General features: G+C 38.2%; 2 protein-coding genes across 2 annotated transcripts in view; one reads left to right on the top strand and one right to left on the bottom strand.

The window, feature by feature from the left end:
• Positions 1–19,714, top strand: part of ctnnal1 (catenin (cadherin-associated protein), alpha-like 1) — a 122,517-nt gene extending 102,803 nt beyond the window's left edge. Inside the window, exons 15-20 of the mRNA XM_041808241.1 lie at positions 2,781–2,935; positions 4,713–4,761; positions 7,531–7,587; positions 11,371–11,490; positions 13,788–13,871; positions 18,215–19,714. Coding sequence (XP_041664175.1) covers positions 2,781–2,935; positions 4,713–4,761; positions 7,531–7,587; positions 11,371–11,490; positions 13,788–13,871; positions 18,215–18,388 — 639 coding nt within the window. The 3' untranslated portion in view covers positions 18,389–19,714. The remainder of the gene's footprint in view (positions 1–2,780; positions 2,936–4,712; positions 4,762–7,530; positions 7,588–11,370; positions 11,491–13,787; positions 13,872–18,214) is intronic.
• Positions 19,715–19,716: 2 nt separating this feature from the next.
• Positions 19,717–22,643, bottom strand: abitram (actin binding transcription modulator). Its single transcript, XM_041808245.1, has 6 exons — positions 22,460–22,643; positions 22,245–22,296; positions 21,413–21,542; positions 21,252–21,328; positions 21,100–21,169; positions 19,717–20,156 (listed from the first exon to the last, which is right to left on the bottom strand). Exons 1-6 carry the CDS (start codon positions 22,539–22,541, stop codon positions 20,019–20,021), a joined length of 549 nt encoding a protein of 182 aa, XP_041664179.1. The 5' UTR covers positions 22,542–22,643; the 3' UTR covers positions 19,717–20,018.
• Between the last annotated feature and the right edge of the window lie 3 nt (positions 22,644–22,646).

Consider the following 22,646-nt stretch of genomic DNA (forward strand, 5'->3'; position numbering starts at 1 on the left):
CGCGCTCTGTCCTGACAGCAGTATATTCATCTTTTGGAGACTTTGTGTCACATCATTTGAAGAATTGATTGTGTTTGTATGGTAATAGGCTGCGATTCTGCCAGTGGGCAGTTTTGTTCAACAGCTCCTCCACCACAGGGAGAGGCAGAGTTATGCTGATTAAAGAACTTCTCAGTGTGTTAACAAATGAACATAAGACTGTTCTGCTGATATATACTTATGCTTTTCTTTTTCGTCATTTATTCGACACACATAGACAACAAGCAAGAGATAATACACACTTACACTGGTTTGTTCTTTAAAACTCAGGCATTGCTTTGAACCTCATACATCATATATGACCCCTAATCACCCAAATTGACTCAGTAGAAAAGGTAGAATAACAAGGACTAAGAAAAGGGGAAGAAAATCAATGAAAATGACTTTTTATTTTAATATACCCCACTTCAGAATTCAAGAAGGTGCTTAACAAAGGCAGAAAATTAAACTAAGCCAACTAAACTGAGCTCATAAATTGAATATATACTTATAAATTTATTTATGGCATTTAAAATATATCACCTCTTAAACCTTATTTCTTTTTTCTTTTACCCTCATTCAACATTTCAGTACAACCTTCATTAGGAAAGTATTCAGACCCCCTTCACTTTGTTCAATTTTGCCTATTGCAACCTGATAAAATCACTTAAATCCAGACTTTTTTGCCAATTTAATAAAAATTAAAAACTGAAATGTCACATTGACAAAAGTATTCAGACCCTCTGCAAAACACTTAAAATTAATCTCAGTTTCCTCCAAATTCTCTGGATCATTCCTGAGATGTTTCTACACCTTGATAAATTTATTGGACATGATTTGGAAAGGCAACAACCACTATAGAAAGCCTCACAGCTGACAATGGATATCAGAGAAAAAACAAGCCATGAGGTCAAAGGAACTGCCTGCAGAGCTCAGAGACAGGATTGTTACAAGTAAACAAAAAAGTTCTGCTGCACTGAAGTTTCCCAAGAGCCCAGTGGCCTCTATAATTCTCAAATGAAAGAAGTTTAGCACAATCAGGGCTTTTCCAGGAGCTGGTTGCCCAGCCACACTGAGCAATCAGGGGAGAAGGGCCTTAGTAATAGAGGTGACCAAGAACCTGATGGTCTCTCTGACCATCCTGTGTTGAGATGGGACAAAGTTCCAGAAAGACAACCATCACGGCAGCCCTCCACTGATACAGGCTTTATAAAAACACCCGAGGGACTCTAAGACTGTGAGAAACAAGATTCTCTGGTCTGATAAAACCAAGATTGAACTGTTTGTCCTCGATCCTAAACATTGTGTCTGGAGGAAACCAGGGCCGCTCACCACCTGCCCTATAAAAAAACAGTGAAGCATTATGGTAGCATTATGGGTGTTTTTCAGCAGCAGGGACTGGGAGACTGGTCAGTGTTTAGCGACAGCTAAATGGAGCAAAGTACAGAGATATCCTCAATGAAAAACCCTTTTCCACAGCGCTCAGGACCTCAGACTAGGCAAAAGGTTCGCCTTCTAATATGACAATTACCCTAAGCACAATTAGGCTTAGGGACAACTTTGTGAATGTCCTAGAGTGGCCCAGCTAGAGCCCTGTCTTAAATCCCATCCAACATCTCTGGAGAGACCTAAAATTGGCTGTCCACTGACGGTCCTCATTCAACCTAACTGAGCTTTAAAGGATTTGCAAAAAAGAATGGCAGGAAATCCCTCAATCCAGGTGTGCAACACTTGTGTCATATTTAAAAAGGCTCAAGGCTGTAATTGCTGCCAAAGGTGCTTCAACTAAGGACTGAGTAAAGGGTCAGAATACTTCTTTGAATGTGATATTTCTGTTTTCATTTTGAATACATTCTCAAACATTTCTAAAATTCTGTGTTCACTTTGTCATGATGGGGGTGTAGATAAATGAGAGAAAAAATAATTGTATACCATTACTAAGTGTGGAACATATTTCTTACCTCTTCATATTTCCTAAATGAAATATTCAGAAATTCTGTATAAGAGCAGCTGCAACGCCCACATTTTCCTCTGAGGATAAATAAACTGTTTTTTAATCTGACTCTGTCGGATGAAAACAAAGATAAACAAGTGTTTTGAAATACATATTTTTACTTAAGGAGCTTTTTAAATTTCTATGCAAGTAAAATCAGGAACATCACACTCTTCTTTTCACCAACATAATAACAATATCTGCCATATTACTTTGGGGTTTGTTTTGCCTTCAAAGATAGAAATCTGCTGAGTCTATTTTTGATGGAGCTCACCTCCAGCACACTTCAGCTCAGGGCAGAATGTCCTTAACAGGAAGACACACAGGAACATACAGAGCATCTGGTCAGTTTAAAAAAAAAAACACCAGGTACAGACTGCAGATGGTTTATGCCATCACTAAAACAACTTTTATATCACATTATTGCTACATGATCTTGTGATCCATCTGCTCTGAGTAGAGCAGAGCTGTGCTATGCTGCTTCAGAAACAGCTCCAGTAAAACTGAAGTGTGGGCTAAATGCTGTGCAGACTAATTATCTGGCGTTTGGGGTTTTGGGATGTTATCCTTTTTATCTATCAGAAGAGAACTCTCAATAAAAAAGTTCTTTTTCCAGTCGTATAATCAGGAAGTAAACCAAATATAAGTGATGGATTAAAAAGGTACTGGTCCAATCTCTTCAAATCACCTCTTACATAAATTTCTAAATGAAACTGATCATACTTCTGTATTTTCCCTTCATAGTAACTGTTTCAATATGTGTTTGCAGGAGCAGACAAGCATGGCCAAGTTGGGCCTGGAGCTCCGTCTTCTGTCCTCGGACGTGGACACGGAGGTGGAGAAATGGGAGGAGCAGGAGCATGAGATTGTACGACAGAGCCAGAGCCTGGCCAGTATGGCCTACAACATGCACCTGTTCACCAGGTAACCCAACGGCATCACACCCATACTCTTGTTATACAGGATTGAACTGGTGTTGTTTTTTTTTTCACCTGTGATTTAATTCAAGAAGTGAAACTTCCATATATTCTAGATTAATCACATACAAAGTGAAATATTTACAAGACTTTTTTTGCTTTAATGGTGATGATTAAGATTTATAGCTCACCTTACTTCACCCACAAAATATTAGAATACCACAAACACTCCAAAAAAAGGACTCATATAGAACCGTTGACCTTCTGGAAGATTATGCTCATATATCACTCTTTTATTAGTTGAAGCTCCCTTTGCTCCAATTCCTGCTTCTATGTGACGTGTCATGGAGGCGATCAGTCCGTGGTCCTGTTTATGAAGCCCAGGTTGCTCTGATAGCAGCCTTCAGCTCCACTGGATTGGTGGGTCTGGTGTCTCTCATCTTCCTCTTGACATTTCCTTAGAGATTCTCTACGGGGTTCAGGTCAGACCATTTGGCTTGTCAATTAAACACAGTAATACCATGGTCAGTGAACCAGTTTCTGATAGTTTTGGCTTCACTGTGGACAGGTGAAAAGGAAATCAGCATCTCCAGAAACCTTCTCAGCAGGTGGAAGCATGAAGTGCTCTAAAATCTCCTGTTAGACAGTAGACAGTAGACAGCTGGACTTGATAAAGACCAGTGGACCAAAATCAGCAGATGACATGACACCACAAATCATCACTGGCTTTGGAGACGGGAAACAATGGACTTCAAGCACTTTGGATTCTGTTCCTCTCAAATTTTCCTCCTGACTCTGGGACCTTGATTTACAGTGAAATCAAGATTTACTTCCATATTTTAACAGGACTTTGGACCACTGCCCAGCAGTCCAATTCTTTTTCTCCTTAGAACAGGTGAGACACTGATGACGTCTGTGGTTCAGGGATGGCTGGACACTTGTAGTCCATTTCCTGGACCCGTCTATGTGGTGGCTCTTGATCTGCCGACTCCAGTCTCAGTCCACTCCTTTTGAAGCTCCCCTAAGTTCTTGAATTTGCATTGTTTGACAATCCTCTGAAGGATGAGCTCATCCCTGTTACTTGTGCTTCTTTTCTTACCACACTTTTCCCTTCAGTCAGCTTTCCATGAAGATGCTTTTGTACAGCCTCTGAGAACAGCCTGGCCTTTCAGCAGTGACCTTCTGTGGTTTACCCTCCTTGTGGAGGGTGTCAATGATCGTCTACTGGATATTTGTCAAGTCAGCAGTCTTCCCCCTAATTGTGGTTGTGTGTACTGAAAAAAGTGAGAGAATAAAGGCTCAGGAAACCTTTACAAATGGGCTTTTTTTGACAATATTCTAGTATTTTGATAGTAGGTTTGAGATTTTAATAAGTGGTGAGTTGTAGTCATCAAGATTAAAATAAAAAAGTCTTGAAATATTTCATTTTGCATTAGATGAATCTAGAATATATGGAAGTTTGATTTTCTGAGGTGAACCATGGAAAAAAATGAACTTTTAACTTGATAATTCTATTTTTTTGAGATGCACCTGTGTTTTTCTAGCCTGTTCAGTGGATTTTAGTGCCTCTAGAAGCTTTGTGTTATTAAAAGACTTCAGCTCTTAATACTTGGCAGGCATATTTCGAGGCCCTATTGACATTGACATGACCATGACTCATACTGACGGTAAAATCATTGTGATTGATCTAAGTAACACTGTTTGTTGGTGACCGTGGATATGTTTCTGTCCTCATCCATCTCTCATTGTCCTCATTTTCTGTTTTTCCCATATTGATTCCCTAGAGGGGAGGGGCTGCTGAAAACAACACTGGATCTCTTTCATCAAGCTGAGGTGCGTGCATCCATATCCACTAATCTCTGCGTCTCTCCATGTCTTGTTCTGTTTTCCTCCTGATTTATCAAAGCTTCAAATGAATACATCTGTAGTTTCATTAAAAGCAAAGACATACTGGGTCTGCTGGATCAATGGGTGAGAAAAAAACACCAGAGTAGCTTTGTTTACTTCCATCTCACAGATCTGATAGAACTGTGCTCCTACGTCGGACATTAAGTGATAACAAACTAGGCTGCATGGCAGGACTGTTTCCTATTGAGTTGGGATCATTGCCAGTAATGTGCAATATTTGTAGAATGAGGGTCCAAAGTGTCAACCAGGATTTATTTCAGTTGGGTTGGCAAAGGAGATAAGAGAGGAAGAAGGACGATAGAGGGAAAGGGGGGGAAGCATACTGATAAGGAGAGCTGAGAAAAAGTCTAAATATTTACTGACCATGCTTCCTTCCTGCTACAGAACTTCTTTCTGAAAGTAAAGCTCCTGTGATGAGTGGTCATGAAACAGACTTAAATTATTATCATGCCTCCTTATTATGACCCACAAAAGCAAAAAAAGATCTTAAACACCAATGCTATTTCTATAAAGTTGATTTTAATGCCTTAATATGGAGTTGTCCCCCCTTTTTGCAGCCTTAACAGCCTACAATCTTCTCTGAAGGCATGAAAGCTTTAGCTTCATTTCTTTGTTGTTGTTGTTGTTCCTTGATGCTTCCACTTCCTAATAATATCCCTTATAGTTCAGGGATGACATTTCACATCCCATAATTGCAAAGGTGGCATCCATCACAGTACCATGCTTGGACTCATTTAGTGCCACAAATTTTTGCAAATGTAGACAGCATGGCTAGGTGCTTGATTTTATACACCTGTGGCAACAGGTCAGATTGAAGCACCTGGATTCAGTAATTAAATAAGTAGTGAACACTTTATCATTTTTTTCAGCTAAACACTGAGATATCTGACTGAACTGTAATAAAACACATTAATGCTGGTGTTATTTCTGACATTTGCACCAAAGTGATAAAAGAACCTGCATTTTAGGACTTTTATTTAGCTCAAACAGACATCTGCTTTTAAAATCTTTTCTGAAAAGGTGGGGCTTATGTGACCTATGTCACGAACTTTATATAAAAGGTAGAACGTTACCGCCTCTAAGGCTACGTTCACACTGCAGGCCTTAATGCTCAATTCTGATCTTTTCTCAGATCTGATTTTTTTTGTTTGCCTGTTCACACTGCAGTCAACTTCCAAAAGATCAGATACGTATCTGATTTAGAACCACATTCAAAAGTGCCTGATTCTGATTCAAAAAGGTCAGATTCAATGTGACTTGTGCTGTTCACACTGTCAGAGAAAAATCAGACACGAGTCACATGTGAGCAAAAAAATCAGATTCAGGTCATTTTTAACTGCAGTGTGAATGTAACCTAACTGACTTTAGCATTCAGAGACCTCTCCCATCCTCTCCTGCACCTGCACTGCTTCGGCTCCAAGGGCCCCAGCTTTCAGTCGGCATCTTGCAGAGCTTAAAGCAAAGATAAAAACAAGCGTGCCTCACCTATAGACCTATTTTCTCAGTGGATGAAAGCTGTTTTATATAATATACTTACAGGAAAAATACTTCTTTTTTGCAGCGTCCACCCCTTTTGCACCTTCCATGTTTTTGTTTATAATTGCGCTCTTTTCACTTCACATTTGTAGCGTTTACCAGTGGGGATCCCCCGAGAATCCCTGTCATACGTCACAATGCAATGAACTATGGGTAATTCCCTCACGCTAAGTCTGCAGAGATGCCCACCCATGGAAAGGGTGCATGAAGGGCTCAAAAAGTCAGTGAGGGATCACTCACGCACTTTATGATTTGACAGTGGGAGAGCCCTGAGTCCTCACGGACTTAGCGGGAGCCCACCTCAAAGTCAGTGAGTGTGGACATTGGGATTGGGCCTGTGTCACTTTCTGGCAAGGGGACGTCACTATCACTTCTGCTTCATCTGGAAGAATTCCATCCTTTTAAAAAACAACAACAAAAACATGTCCTATTCCCCTCCTTCTCAGTACCAAACTGCTCTCTTTTTGTGCATTTTTTGAAATCCTGAAGTGGGCGGAATTAGCTCTGAGCTGGGAGTTCACGTACACTTTAAAAGCAATGGCCTAATACTTTTGTCCATGTAGTGTATGCAGCTTTCAGAGTTAGTTGTCACCAACCAAAACGAACCACACCATTTCCCCCAAACTTTCCTCTGCTGATTGCAGCAGTCTGCAGAACTGATCTTCGTTCAGTTATGAGACCCAAAGTTGATTAGGTTCTTGGCCTTCAAGTATTTTAGAGCAAACTAAGTCTTATCTTATTTTTGGAAAGCTCTCCTTGAATTGTTCTCCTTGGATGAAACTCTGCCTTTGTGGCATTACAAAAACTGTCCCACAGTAGGTGGCGTCTTATTTCTTCTCTCATGTGGCAAAGCTAATAGCTGTAGAGTGAGTGTTTCATCTTTAAAAAGAATAAAAAACATGTTTCAAATATATTTTAGCCCCTGATGGAAACATAAACCAAGCGGAACAAAGCCTTGCCCTGTCAGTGTGAATACTGAGCTGAAAACAACAAACCCAGAGGGAGTTTTGCCTCTGCCTCCTTATTTAGAAAGTCATTATTCAGTGATTACTTTGTTCATATTTATCTGATATCCATGTCATTAATGTTTAAGTACCTTTACGGGATTGCTTTGCTTGTTTTTGTTTAAAAGTTGTTTTTTTCTGACTCATTCCTCAGGTTCTCTCTGAAGAGGGGCTCCAGCTGTGCTCATCTCTCCGCACTTTTTCTGCTCAGGTAAAATCCAATTAAGGACATTAACACAGACACTTCCTGACACACAGTTTAAGGCAACAAAAGAATCACAGTGTTCCCACTGATTTCCATTTTGAATCTTTTTTTGCAAATTAGGGATCAAGAAAGCATCCATCAGCAACAAGAATGATTATAGAAGGCTGGCCAGATGAAGCCAGATTTGAGGCCAGATTTACCTCTCCTGACCATTGTATGGGCATATCCCTAGTAAAGGCTCATCACAACAAGTATTTGTCTGAATAATCCTCAAGTGTGTGGTGTCAACATGATTATTTTACAGCCCAAAATCAGCCCAAAATTGTATGTGACAACTAATACCACTCACACTGTCCCCCATTACCTTTATGATAATAACTCTTATATGCTGTGATTTGACATGTGTAGAGGTAAACAGAAAAAAAGCTAATAATATTTAATTGGTTATCATGCCTCTCAGCTGTACTTAAATCTGCATTCGAGGAATGGCTGCAAAGAAAACTCTAAACAGCCTCAAAATAACAAAAAAAAAACACTTTTTTTTTCTGTGAGCGTGTTAGTATTTTCTTTATAAGGAACCCTGCATGAACAGACAACTTCATCTTGTTGGATAGATATTTGTATCTCTCAAATGTATATTGAACTTAAAATTCACTAGATATCTGCATTTTGAGTAAATTTGAGCTTATAAACTCACCAGGAGGTCGCCATGTTTTAGTCCGCGCTGGCACGAAACAGAAACCTTCATAAAGAGTAGATGTTTGGGGAACAACTTTATTAAACAGATGCATTTTAGCTCGTGGCCTTCATCTGGTTCATCAAGAAACTGAATTCAAACATATTCTGCAGACGTGGTAGAAATATTTGCTACAAGAAGGTAAATATGGCTCTGTATTTATCAGTTTCCTGTCTAGATGGACAGATAATTGCTTATGGTGCAAATAAAAAATAGAAGAGACCTTAAATTTTAAAACTATCCATGTGTAAGACGTGCAGCCTCTCTGAGATGCAGCTCTAACACTGGCTGCCGGTCTGAAACAGCTGTTACTACATAGGAACGGCGAGGAGTGCTACAGAACTGTGACATCACACCGCCAGTGCGGACCAAAACATGGCGGCATCCTGGTGAGTTTATAAACTCAGATTTACTCAAAATGCAGATATCTAGTGAGTTTTTAGTTCAGTATACATACAAGAGACACAAAAGCCTATCCAACAAGATGAACTTGTCTGATCATGCAGGGCTCCTTTTAACAGCTGAAACATTTACCTTTTTTAAAAAAAAAAAAAAGCCTATGATTTGAATAGTACAAGCCTTGACAATTATACTATACCTCAATATCATATAGCGATTGTTAAAATCGACAGTTTCATGGTTGAATGTTGACCCTGTGACCCCTAAAATACACCAGATGCGTCTCTGGTCCATCATGGCTGCACTGCAGTTTGGCTGCAGGCCCCAGATTCTTGCTTCTACCATGGGTCAGTAGTGAAAGGAAATACGGTCTGGCATTTGTCTGGCGTCAACACTGAGTATTTTATTCTGAAATTTGGTTTCAGCGACACTTCCTGCCCCGTCCGATCTGCTCCATGCTGAATTTTTGTGCAGGTCTCCAGCAACTGGCAGAAATAGATGTCCAGCGTATCTGCTGCAGACTGCTGGAGCTCTGGTGGAGCAGAGATGTAGTGCAGCTGAGCTGATGGAAGCTCTCTCATTGATTAAAACTGAAACCTATCTGCTTTGTTGCCGTGCTGAAGCGGAGGCAGACCAAACATGTATCTGGTATATTTTAGGGGTTAGGCTCTCAAGTTGGACTTGAATTAAGAATTCAGCTCCTGCTGTGATTGAGTTTGACACCTCTGCTTTAAACTGATTCAGAATCCTAGTAAATATTATTGAAGATTTTTTTCTATCATCTCTACTTTACTTTCTCTCATTTTTTCTGTGAAGTAATTTTTTACATCTTTTAATGTTGCTTAGTGGAAGGTATCAGACAGGATTAACAGGATGCTGCAAAATCAGCCTTTATTTTTAGGTTTTCTGTTATGATTAGGGAAAAGTTTGGCATGGAAAAGAAAGCAGGATGAAACTTTTTATCTCCAAACTGACAAAATCAGAAGTTCTTCAAAGAGCTTTAAGAGTAGATAAGGAAACTATAGAAATCTATGCAGAGTAAAGAAGACAAATAACACGGTAAAAGATGAAGAAAATGTCTTCTTTGCTCAGGTTGAGCTGCTTACTCATCTGTATTCACTCACTGAAACACAAACAGTGACACCTGTGCCCCCGCTGAAGTTACAGCTCCCACACTCAAACACCCATAGCACCCTTTCTGACATGCCACTACGGTGCCAGGTCGGCCTTATAAATCACGCAGCGAGAGCAGGAAATTAAGCCTGTCACACATTTTCACCATCTCCGTATTTTCTACTCTGAGCTGCGATCCAGACAAACAAAACAAAACAAAGCTTAGCATTTTCCTCTTCTTTTGCCCTGATGTTCCTCTGGTTTTCCAAAGTTTAATTAAACGGCTCTCTTTGACAGCCATTAACAACCCCCATTTGTCACTGCTTGAGCTGTAGGTGTGTTTGTTGGATGTGTGTGAGGAGAGGGGTTAATTCATAGGCCCCGTCCTCAACTTGCCACACACTCTCTGATTAATTACATTAAACAAACTGCTGCTAATGGAGTCTCTCTGTCTCAGCCTCCACATCTGTAGTTCTTTTACAAAAACACACCTGTAGCTTTAATATTTTAAATTATTTAAATATTTAAAAGAGGGGTTTGCTTGTAAGTCATTTATGGCATGTGGTTTCCCAAAAAAAATTTCAAATTTTAATTGATGTGACCACAGAACAGTTTTCCATTTTGCATCAGTCAATTTTAAATGAGCTTTTAGAGAAGACGGCTTTGTTTTCTGGATTGTGTTCACATATTCACTTCTTCTTTGCATGATACAGCTTTAACTTGCATTTGTGGATGGCACAGCTAACTGTATTAACAGATAATGATTTCTGGAGGGTTCCTGAGCCTGTGCAGGGATTTCTAGTACATAATAATGCCTGTTTTTAATGCAGTGGCCCTTAAAACCTGAGGTTCACGAGCATCTAATATTGACCTTTAGCCTTGTCCCTTGTTCGCCGAGATTTCTCTAGATTCTCTGAGTCTTTTGATGATATTGTGGACTATATATGGTCGGATATTCAAAGTCATTGCAAATTTGCATTGAAGATGATTCTCCTGAAATTGTTCAGTAATTTTTAGACTTTTTTGCAGAACCTATAACCTCTGAGCATCTTAACTTCTAAGAGTCTGTAGTTCTTTCAAAAAAACACACCTGTATTCCACTTCTTATGGTCTCTTCTTGGTAAAAAGCAGAACATTGTTCATGCAAATTAACTTGAATATTTCAAATTGAGGTTAAAGCCATTTTATGTTTTTGTCTGAGTGCTACTCTGAAAAGAAGACTGTGCTTTTAAGTCATTGGTGGCATGTAGCTGGAGTAGATTGACAGCCCCCGTGACTGAGATTTAGGGATTAACTCAGCTTGGTAACAGACTTAAGCTTTTTAGATCATGACCTGGCTCTTGTGTGAGGATTATATTAAATAACCTTAAATTTTTATTCATTTCTTCCTCTTTTTGATGCTTGGTTTGTGATTGAGGAAGAGGCCTGTGAATCTAGATCAGGATATCAATCATGTCAGTACTTGTCTCCCTCTATAACACCATTATGAGTATCTGTGCTGTCGGTAAGGCTTATCCACTCTGTGTGTCTCTCTGTTCCAGCTGGTTGATGAGGAGAAGTCTGCGGTGATGACAGAGATGGAGAAACTGGTGGCTTTGTGCCAACAGCTGCAGATGGGGGCAAAGACTCCAGTGCAGGGCAAGACTGCCACCTTTCAGAAGGTACACACACTACGCTTGTATATGTGTTGTTTTTTTTTGAGTGTACCAAGGTTAAGAGTTCTACATTTTTCATGACTTTTTGTTTTCACTTTCTTAATGAAATATTTATCAGGGAGGTCAAACATAGTCCAGGATTCAAAAAACAAGCATGTAAATCACTTCATATACAAGTACATAATAAATACATACTGATTATTGCTCGGATAAAGGCATCAAGATCAACAGCATGTCTCTTCCAGCTATTACTCTCCCTTTCATCTTTCAACCCCAATTTCAAAAAAGTTTGGGCGCCACGTTAAATGTAAATAAAAACAGTATGCAATTATTGTCAAATCTCATAAATCCATATTTTATTCACAAAAGAACATAAACAAATCAGCTGTTGAAACTGAGACATTTTACCATTTCATAAAAAAAAAATATTGGCTCATTTTGAATTTGATGGCAGCAACACATCTCAAAAAAAAGTAGGGACACAGCCATGTTAACATTGTGTAGGATCAGCTGCTTTAAACCTTCAATATCAGGGCTACTGTTTGGCTCATGTCTGAACAAATGAAGCATAAAGTCCTACTTATGAAGTCCTGAAATTTAGGGAAATTTATAGTTTACAGCGTCATTCAATGCTGATCGGGACAACACTGATTAGCCTGATGAGCCTAGCTGTTGCTGTTGTTTGCATGACTCCTGTCAAACTCCTGACTTTGGTGTCTTTGAAGAAACACAAAGTAATCCAGTAACTTTTCTCTCAGTCTTGCTGGCATTAGATAACAAATATAGGCCGTGTTACCCAGCGTGAGTACTGGCTCTAACTCATTTTAGTTGAGTAAGGTGTGCCCTGCATCATGCAGTTTTATAACTGCTGCCATCTGCTGGCTTCTTTGTTAACTGCACCCTGGGGAATGAATATGTTCAAACTGCCATCACAGCATTAATGACCATATTGATTACCTGATACATGTATCGATATGCTTATTGGCAAGGTGAATGTGCTGATATGTTGCCGTATCCATTTTTTGAAGCCTAATTTCTGGTACTGAATCATTTCTGTTTATAATGCAGGGCCACCTAAGGACCTGAAGATCATGGACATCCAATGTTGTTGTTCCAATGTCTCTTGTGCAGTTTTACTAGATTCTCTGAATCTTTTGATGAAATTATGGACTACAGGTGTTCGGATATTCAAAGTCTTCACAATTTTACATTGAGAAACATTTTTCTGACATTGTTCCATATTTTTTTCAGATAGATGAACCTCTTCCCATCTTTACTTCTGAGGAAACCGCCTCTCTAAAATGCTCCTTTAAGACCCAGCCATGTTATTGACCTGTTGACAATTAACCTGATCAGTTGCAAAAATGTTCCTCCAGCTGTTTTTCATGAGTACCACTTACTTTTCCAGCCTTTTGTTGCCCTGTCCCAACTTTATTGAGATGTGTTGCTTGTCACTTGGACATGTGGTTGGAGCAAGAACTTAAAGAGCAATTGAAAAATAATTGCAGCATAAAACTGAAATTATTCTACATAAAAATCATTAAAATAAACTTTTAGCCCCGCCCCCAGCGAGACATATGAAGACAAATGAGAAAAACGGACTCTTGATGTCACAATTAGCCTAAATTATCATCGTATGTATGAAATAAATGGACTGATACCAAAACTTGAGGTATTTTCTCCATGATTTTTTATCTCATTTGGTAACACTGTACACAAGCATCATTTTTATGTTGGATTTTGTCTTAAATGATCTACTTGTAGTTACTTTCGTACTGCCTTTAACAAAATAACCTTGGTATGCAAACTTTCTGACAGTATTTAATGTTAATGGCAAGGCTTTTCTGTTTTTATTAGTAGAATCACTGAGTGTACAGAAAATCCTTTTTGTGTATTTTTTTCTCAAAGGGATAACTAGCTTAAGCAACATCAAAAATACACATTTTACATCATAGTAACCGTGGTATTTCCTAGCTGTGTACAGCGTTATCTTTGATCTGCCATCAAACACCATTATTGAACCGAGGTTGGAAGATAAATGAATGTGTAAGGGAATAAATGAACATTAGGGTGTGGATTAGCTGCCTCAGGTTGACTTGGAATTAAAGCAAAGATTTGAATCAAAAGAAAAGGGTGACATATAACTCCTCTGCTGATAAATAAGTGTTTCGATTTTCATTCGTTCTTCATCACCAGAGAGAGACGGTAGGGGGAGGGTACAGTAGATGAAGAAATGTTATGTATGTATTCTGAGCTTTACCCTCTGAATCTACATCTTTTGTCTTTTCCTCTCACGTCTCAAGGTGGACTCATCCATCCAAACAACCAGAAGTATCCTGACTGTGGTCCTCTCCCTCCTTCCGATCTGCAACAAACTCAACAGAAAGGTGACAGCTTTTGATGGCCTTCATGTTAGAATGACATGTATTAGCTTGGCATGCTATTGTGCATGGATATCTCTAAACAGAGAGGGAACATTGATCACAAAAGCTGATGAAGCCCTTGGAGGTTTGATCAAACTTTTTTGGCCTCTCAGGGGAGGTAAAGCAAATGTGGAGCCATGAGAAATTCTTAATTTTTATGATTGTAACAGGACATGTCTTGTCATGGAGGCTGCCATAGGTTGCGAGTTTGATCCCCCAAACACACCTCTGTAACATGGAAACCCCCATACTTGACATTTCCAGTGAGTTAAGACCAGCACTGCTCAGCGCTGCCCACTTCCATGGCTTTCTTTGCAGAACTACTTCTTGTTTTGAGTTTAAGACTCAGTTTAAAAAAACAGCGTATTCAATAAACAGAAAACCGACGTTTTGTTTTCATTCATACATTTCTTGTAATGAGGGAGAAATGCACTTTAAAAGGAACTTCCACATTCACGCTGGAAGCGGTCCCAGGATGTGCATGCAGTGTGGCATTGCTTCCAGCTGAAATGGAGTTGCCTTTTCAGCACTTTTCTCCTTCATTTGAGAAATTCATGAGTGAAAACCAAACATATGTTTTCTGTTTAGTAAATATGCTTTATCGGGTGCCATTTTTATTAAACAGAGCCCTCAATTCAAAACAGGACGTAAACAGCAGAGCTGGTCTGTACCTAGATTGTTACTGTCGACTAAAACTAATTAAATAAGTAAGAATAAAATTTCAAAATTGTTTTAGTCAGCTGAAAATAAATAAAAATCAAGCTTTACCAAAAAAAAAAACCCAAACTAAATAAAAACTAAAATGTACACATTTTAAATGCATACTGTGCATTTAAAATGTTAGTAAAAATTTGAGGTGCACCTCGATATAAGATGAACATACCCAGGCTTTATTTTTCAATCTAGGTTGATTTTATCACCTGTTAAACTGTTTTTACCTCCCATTTATTTTTTATGTGACAATGGTACAGCTCTCAACTTTCATATCATGTTGGTAGTATAAACTGTTATTGGGTTGAATACTTTAATCTGTGATAAATATCTATAGACTAGACATTTTGTGTCCTTCCCCATAACACTAGTCATGTTAATTGGACATTGTGGGATTATATGCACAGCTATAAAAACATAATTGCACATCCTAAAATGCCTTGTCACCTGAGATTTAATTTCACTGTATGGTTGAGTTCATCTTATATTCATCACTAACAGAATGCTGGTGGTAGCTCCGGTAATAGCATGCTTTTGTCTTGTGGCTTTATCAACATAATATCACAGCCCCAGTCATATCTGTAAACATATTCTACTAGGTTAGGATCTATACTGCCAGCTGTGATCACCCTAGGATATAATTATTAAAAAGCTGTTTGCTGCGTACTCCCTCCTGATTTCTGCCACTCAGCAGCCAGAACTGCCGTGACTCACCCTGATTGTGATGTGCATACTCTCTTTTTAGCAGCTTTAAAAACCGATGTTTACATCGGCTTAGACAGACAAGAAAAGGCAGGGTCTCAGGAACATAACATAATAAACATCAAAAGTCAGACCAAACTGAGAGATGTCCACAGATTCAAGTAAAGGCAAAAACAAAATAATAAAACAATAGAGAAACAAGAGCGAATGCATGTGAAGGAATATAATAGTAAGAATAGTTTTTAAAAAGTCATAAGATACAGCTATTCAATTGTAGGATAGAAAAACATAAATAGCAGTAGAAATGACTGTAAAATCAGATTACTTAGAATTTGAAGACAGGATCACATCCCAGGACATTAAATAGAAATAAGGACAAGAGAGTGTGTTAGAATAAAATTAGCAGATGAATGAAAACAATAAAAGAGGATAATAGCAGGCCATCAGATCAGAGACAGGGCAGAGATGAACAGTAGCAATAAAAGGAGTAAAAGAAAATTAAAGGCAAGTGTATTTTAAGATGTGATTTAAAAGATCTCCTCAGCCAGGTTGTTCCAAAGTCAAACTGGCCTGAGCACAAAATGATCAAGTAGCTGGCATAAACATTTAAATGTTGACCTCAAAGCTCCTGTGTGGAGGTCTTAGCTGGTTATGAACCCAAAAAAGACCCAAACAAACAAGCAGGAATAAAATTACATTTTTCTTTATTGTATTTTATTGCCTGAAATTGCTGCAGGCTGTGGTAACTGTCAGATATAGTAACTGACATGCTGCATAAAAAAAATATTCAGTTTTTCTCTACAGATTTTCAGTTGCTGATATATTTGACTGTTAAAAGAAAGAATGATTTAGTAAAAACAGAACTTATGCATGTAACCGACAAATTCAACAAAGAAATAAAAGTCACTGCTTTATCAGCAAGGGGATCCAAAGCTGACCAGAACCCCAGATCCTCACAGGAATTTAAGAGAGACAACACATCAGTTGATGGGAGCTCTAGAGAGTGTTAGTTATTTTTTAAGGGTTCATCACAACCTTATTTACTTAATATTCATGTGTTCTTGTATCAATCTAGAAATGTTCGACAGCTTTAATTGCATTTATTTAAATACTAAAATACTGAAAAACCTATTCCTTGATCTTGCAGAAATTTAAAAATAATTGCAAATATGTCAAAAGATTGAAAAGTTGGGTGTAGAGAGAGACTATGAGAGTGATTGTAAATTATATAGGTTGTTTGCATCATGTCATCCTGAATGCTGCATTGGGGTGAAATTATTACCTTACACCCCTAAATAGACCCATCTGCTGCAATTATCAGAAAATTACTACATGCACTGAGTACGATTTCTATACTTTACAAAAAGGTGTCTTGTTTTTCCATAGTTTAACTGATTTACCTTATTGTAGGCAATCATTATCACAAATTGCTCACTCCTGCAGACCTCCCAGCGTCATCTGGACAGATGAAGGGAGACAAGAGTCTAGTGGAGTCTTTACTTAGCTAAGAGGCTAGCTGAGCCCCTTTAACATATTAAAAAAAACATAATTTTGTCACACACATGCTTTAAATTGAATCGATGACATACTATCAACCGTATAAACTAGGGCTGAACAATTTGAGAAAATAATCTAATTGTGATTTTTTTTTTCCCAAATATTGCGATTGTGATTTGACATGCGACTATTTCTTAAGTTCCTCATCTTATGTATTTTCCAGCAAACACATATTATAACCAACACAATATTAGATAAAACTAGGGCTGAACAATTTTGAAAAAATATCTAATTGTAATGGTTTTGACTCATATTACCAATTGAATATGAATTACTGTACTGAAGGGAACGATCATTTTCATGTCATCCTCATATTTAATCAGAAAATGTAAAAAATAAAATAAAAATAAAGAAGGAGTTTTTGTAGACCATTCTAAAAAATGGGTCTTGAATGATTGCATGATATTTAATGCATGACATCTCTGCTGCTGCAAAAAAAGTTTTAAACAGGTTTTTTTGACTCAGATTTCAGGTTAAAGAGAGAGTGGTAAAGAAGACTTGAACCCAGGCCGTCCACATACGAGGGGTGCGACCGAACAGCTGTTATTTAATCTACATTTATAAAGCCAAACTGGTACCAAATGAAGATCTCTTAGGGAGCCAAATAACCAGCTTGACTGAGCTGAGCCAAATGGTTTGGATCTCTAAAAAGAGACAGATTACGTGTCACAATGAGCTAGACTAGGCGGACATCAGCTGAGGAAACACGGGCAAGATCAGTTTAATAAACTAAACCATGACAAAACTGTACTGAAGAAAATCGGACCACTTTGTGGAAATGGAGCATACACATGTTGTATAAAATCTCTCATCCAGGCTTTCAATGGAGCCTTTCTAAATTCCTGGCTACTGCTGTTTCACCATCAGCTTTTTTTAGCTTTTTCCCTGAATATTTCACTATTTTCAGGACATAAAAGTAGCTTGAAAATGATATATGCTTTTATTTTCGCACTTAAACACTTGGCAAAGTCAGGAACAGCTCCAAACATGTCCTTTTTGTTAGCATTTCTCTATGCAGAAATCATTATACTTGCCCCCCAAGGGGAGTTTTCAGCAGTTGGCTAATGCCAACTGCAAAGATCCTATAGATTTTTTTATCTCATACTCACACCACAGGGGAAGGTGTTCAACGAGTAAGTCAACAGCTTTTTACAAAAGAAGTAATGGGATTTGATGTTTTAAAATATTACTTACACATGTATGGAACACGATCAGAAAGGTTATAAATCCTCTCACTTTTTGGACGTTGCTGAAGTTGTCATAACCTTAAAGTTTCTTGCAGCTTTAATATTTTTTTATTTCCATTAATTTTCTCTCAAAACTGTGTCCATCTGCAGTACAAGTCAGAGAGGACCAGCCTGGGTTCCCCACAGGACTGGAGAGAGAGGCAGGATGCATCCACGCCCGTCAAAGAGGACGCAGCTCTCAACAACAACAAGAACAGTAATGGCTTCGGTGTCAAATCCTTGGAGCAGCACATGGCCGGCCTCAACCTCCTAGAGAGCAAATAATCCAGGAAATAGCCACCTCCTTTGTCTTTAAAGTTCTCCTTGGGAGCAGCACATAGCCAACGTCACCTTTGTGGAGGAAGAAAACACTTAAATCCCCTCATCCTCATACACCCAGCAGAAGTGGGAGACTTGTCAGGGTCAGTCAGAGTTTAATGGATGGAGATCCAAGCTTTCTGTACCCTAAGCGTAGCTTTTTACCAGTTCCAACCTAATCCACAAGATGGAGACAATCAGACAATACAGTGACTTTGCAGTGAGCCTCTTTGAAGAGTGTGAGAGGCTTGGCACAAACCTAATTTTAGAGATACCATTTCTCTGGACTTTGATTGGATAAAATGATCTGAAATCAGGAAAGAACTCCTCTTGATGCTCAGCCATACATCTGTCTTCACTATGTGCCTCTGCTTTGTGGTGTACTGTAAACGTGTTGCACATGTAAGCCAAACGAAAAAAACAAAAAAACAGTGAATATGCTAAAAATTCAGTGCATGATGCCATCAACAATCCCCCGTGTTTGGGTCTCTTATGATCGATGTGTCATAGTTTTGTATTGTTCTGTATTATTAGTCATTATAGTGCATTCTGTCCGCTTATCACGGTATTGTATTCTGAATCTCACTTAAATAGAGACGTATTTTAAAGTCATTCTTTAATGTCTTGTTTCCATACGGTTTGCTATGGAATGTTTCCATGTGCCATGTTTGTGACAAAGTGAAAAACTCACAATATAAGCCAAATATGATTGTCATCATGAAGACACTCTGGTCTTCAGCTTGCTACTTGTATGAACTATAAAGCTCTTAGTCCTCCTGTGTGAATAATGGGGGGCTTACTTTTTATTTGGGCCTGCTTTCTCTAAAAACAAATCAGACGGTTGTTTTTATTTTGGGACGTCAGTATCATAGTTTATTATTAAATCACATGCTGTCTGAAGAGTTTTTTTCTTCCCATAAAGAAATGAACTGGCACCAGTGGCAAATAGAGCCATGAAGTGTACTTGATATGAAGACTATCATTGTGAAGCTGCCTCGTTGTGATAAATGGTATATGATACTGTATGTAAAATATGGTACTTGAAGCAGAGATATATAAATATATACACACTATTGTATCCTAAGGCTATGACTTTGGTACTAGGTGAGGGTCTGATGACTGAAATAGAATATACATTAAGCTTTGTACAGTAGGAGTGCAGCAAAGGATGCTGGGAATTTTAGGGGCACTACAGATGTGAAGAAATCAGATATAGTTTTGGACCATCTATTCTTTTGACAATTGAAGAGGTTAATAAAAGTGACACATAAAAAATAAACAATATTTTTCTTACATCACTGTTGTTTGTGTTTATTGACATTTTACAAAATGAAGTAGAACTGAAGGAGTTAAGGGGATTTTACACAGAAAACTAAAAACTGTATGCTTTCCAAAGTAGAAAATCCAAGCAATAAATTAAATTCTTGAAATAAAAAAAATGCATGTTTGAGGCACAGTGCAGCACTTTCATTAAATGCAATAGTCCCTCTGATGTTTAACGGTCACTTTCCACAATAAAGTCCTCAGTCTCACTGAACCTGATGAGAGTGGAAAGAAGAGAGGTCTTCTCAGACAAGGCACGGGTCTCGGATCTTGGTCAGGAGGGCTGTGATTGGTCAACAGTACGTTTGGAGACGAGGCTCTCAAACTGCTCCCTGCTCAGAAGGTTCTCTGTTATGCTCTTGCTCTCTTCAAACTTTGGCAGGATGACGGCGATGTATCCGTCAGTGGATGGCTGTCAAGCATTTACAGACAAAGCATCTTTTAATTTAGATTAGAGGATTAATCTGGATACAATACATACAGATGAGGAGGTCCATGCCAGAAGACCAACAAATCTGGTGGAGCTTGAGAGATTGGCCAAAGAAGAATGGGCTGGGATCCCTCAGGAGATGAGACTGAGACTTGTTAAATTAGAACAAACCACTGCAGACTGTTATCCAGCAAAGAGGAGACACAACTGACGATTAGCATCTGGGGGGCTAATCATTTAGACCCTGGTAGTTTTTGGTTTTTTGTGAAATTGTTTTATTTCTGTGGTCGAAGTAAAATAATGTCAGCATCCAAAATAAAACTAGGATGTTTGGAAAAGCAATGTCAAAAAAATCCTTGCTCTGTTCAACAGCATGTCGGAAATACTTCAAAAAAGACATTTTCATAGGGGGCTATTCATTTTGTCTTCATGTGTTACATGATATTGAGTTCATGGTAAAATGTTATCAATAATTTTACCACTGCTATTTTTTCATGATAAAAGTTACCTATAAAAGGCTGACGTCAATTTCCAATATTCTTCTATTTAAATGTCCTGAATAAAAAATGAAAAATACCCCTTTTACACATTTTAAAAAACAAAGTCAATACTTTTCAATTCTGAGGTTGTATAGATACTGTTACACAGTGTTTATTTTTTCCTTAGAAAAATGACATTCAATATCCACCTACCTCAGCTGGTTGAAAAGAAATATTGCATCAAATTGATTTAAATTGTTCAGATTTGTATCTGTATTTAATTTCATTGCAAGGTATCATTATGTCCACTTACATTGTGTATTGTGTAGACAAAGCATTTAAATATCTAACATGACAACTTAGATTCATAGTTGTTCTAAAGAGAATTTAAAGATTACAGAAAAATCCATGTTGTGGGTAAAGTGATGGTATAAATGCTTATTTACCTTTTCAAGTAAGAGAGACGGTGTTTCTAGAATGCTCTCGTTGACCTCGAGCAGACGGCCTCGAATGCAGCTATGAGGAAAACAGATTTGTGTGACTAATTGTAATACACAACATGTGGAATGTACGCCTTATAAAACAGACATTTTCTCACCTGTAGATGGTGTATTCAGTTTCATCACTGCATGTTATTCTACACAGAGGTGCATAATCTGTGAGAAACTGCCCCCCCTATGAAAGAAAATGAAGATGGAGATGTAGATTAATGCATTTACATATGATCTGTAACTTTGTGAATTATGCACTGGTGTTTACCCGCTTGGATTTCCCAGACACTTTATTTTGTAGTCGACTGCAGCCATTACTGATCTGGTAATTGATGCCCTTGATTGTCCGTCCGTTCTGGAGGATTGGGTGAGTGTGAGCTAATGTAACTACACATATTCTGCAGAAAACAAACAGATTAAAAGGTGAACAGTCTGTCAGAGTTTCTTTTATAGAATTAGTGTTAAAGCCCTTATGAGAAACTTCTAGTATGTGTTGATTTTGGTGCCCTTTGTCAACAAAACATCTGTTTTGCTGATCTTATTTTGTGTACGTGTAGTATATTTACTTTTTTCAAGGAAGAGAAAGAAGAGAAAAGGAGAGAATCTCAGCTCAGGGTATGTGCAGAAAACCTTATATTAAATTTAATACATTTTTAGATCTTTTTAATGACCCTCTTCATAGATTTTAAGACCTAATAACACCTTCCATTACAGTAATGGTATGATAACAAATATGTTTTGTGCTAACTGCAAGATAAATTTATTATAATATAGAAAATAAAATTCTGGTTGTATGGAACTTTTTCTTTGTGCTCTTTTTAAAGGAGTAGACAACAAGAAAAACGACCTTAAAGTAAACCTTGAATTTAATCAGAGTTACTCTACTTTTACTGAAGTACAGTTACTAATACTTTTTCAACCTCTGTCAGGGACCAGTCACAGCCAAAGTTATTGCAATTATACAACCTTAAAACTACAAAAAAAAAAAACCGTCTTTCAAACAGGGTTTATTATCAGGTTTCTTTACATGATGCCACTTGTCAGCTCAATAACATAATCATCCCCACCTGGTGTTGAATTAACACCACTTTTAAAGTTACCTGTTTGAATGCTGAAGGATGCAGTGGTCCTCACACGGTTTCCCCTTCATATCTGAAACAAACAAACAAAAGACAATATTGTTGGTGAGTATTTAACTTCATTCATGCGCTCAGTTCTTAGTGAGCACATAAAGCTCTCTGTCCCTGCGGTCTCTGAGTAACTGTCGTTAGCTGAGTCTGCTAACAGTAGAGACTATCAGTGCTGCGACATTTACCTGCTCTGTACCATCTAGTGTAATAACGGTCAACGACTGAAGGCGCCTTAACTTCCACATCTTTATCCTCCTGGTCCTCCATCAATAGCACTTAGAAAACTGGTCAGAAAATGGACAAATTTACAGCTTAACCTACGCTTTCCTACTTCTTTGCTTGACGGACCATAAATGATGTAACACCAGACTT

This window comes from Cheilinus undulatus, linkage group 16 (assembly GCF_018320785.1).
Source record: "Cheilinus undulatus linkage group 16, ASM1832078v1, whole genome shotgun sequence".
In the NCBI taxonomy this organism is placed as follows: Eukaryota; Metazoa; Chordata; class Actinopteri; order Labriformes; family Labridae; genus Cheilinus; species Cheilinus undulatus.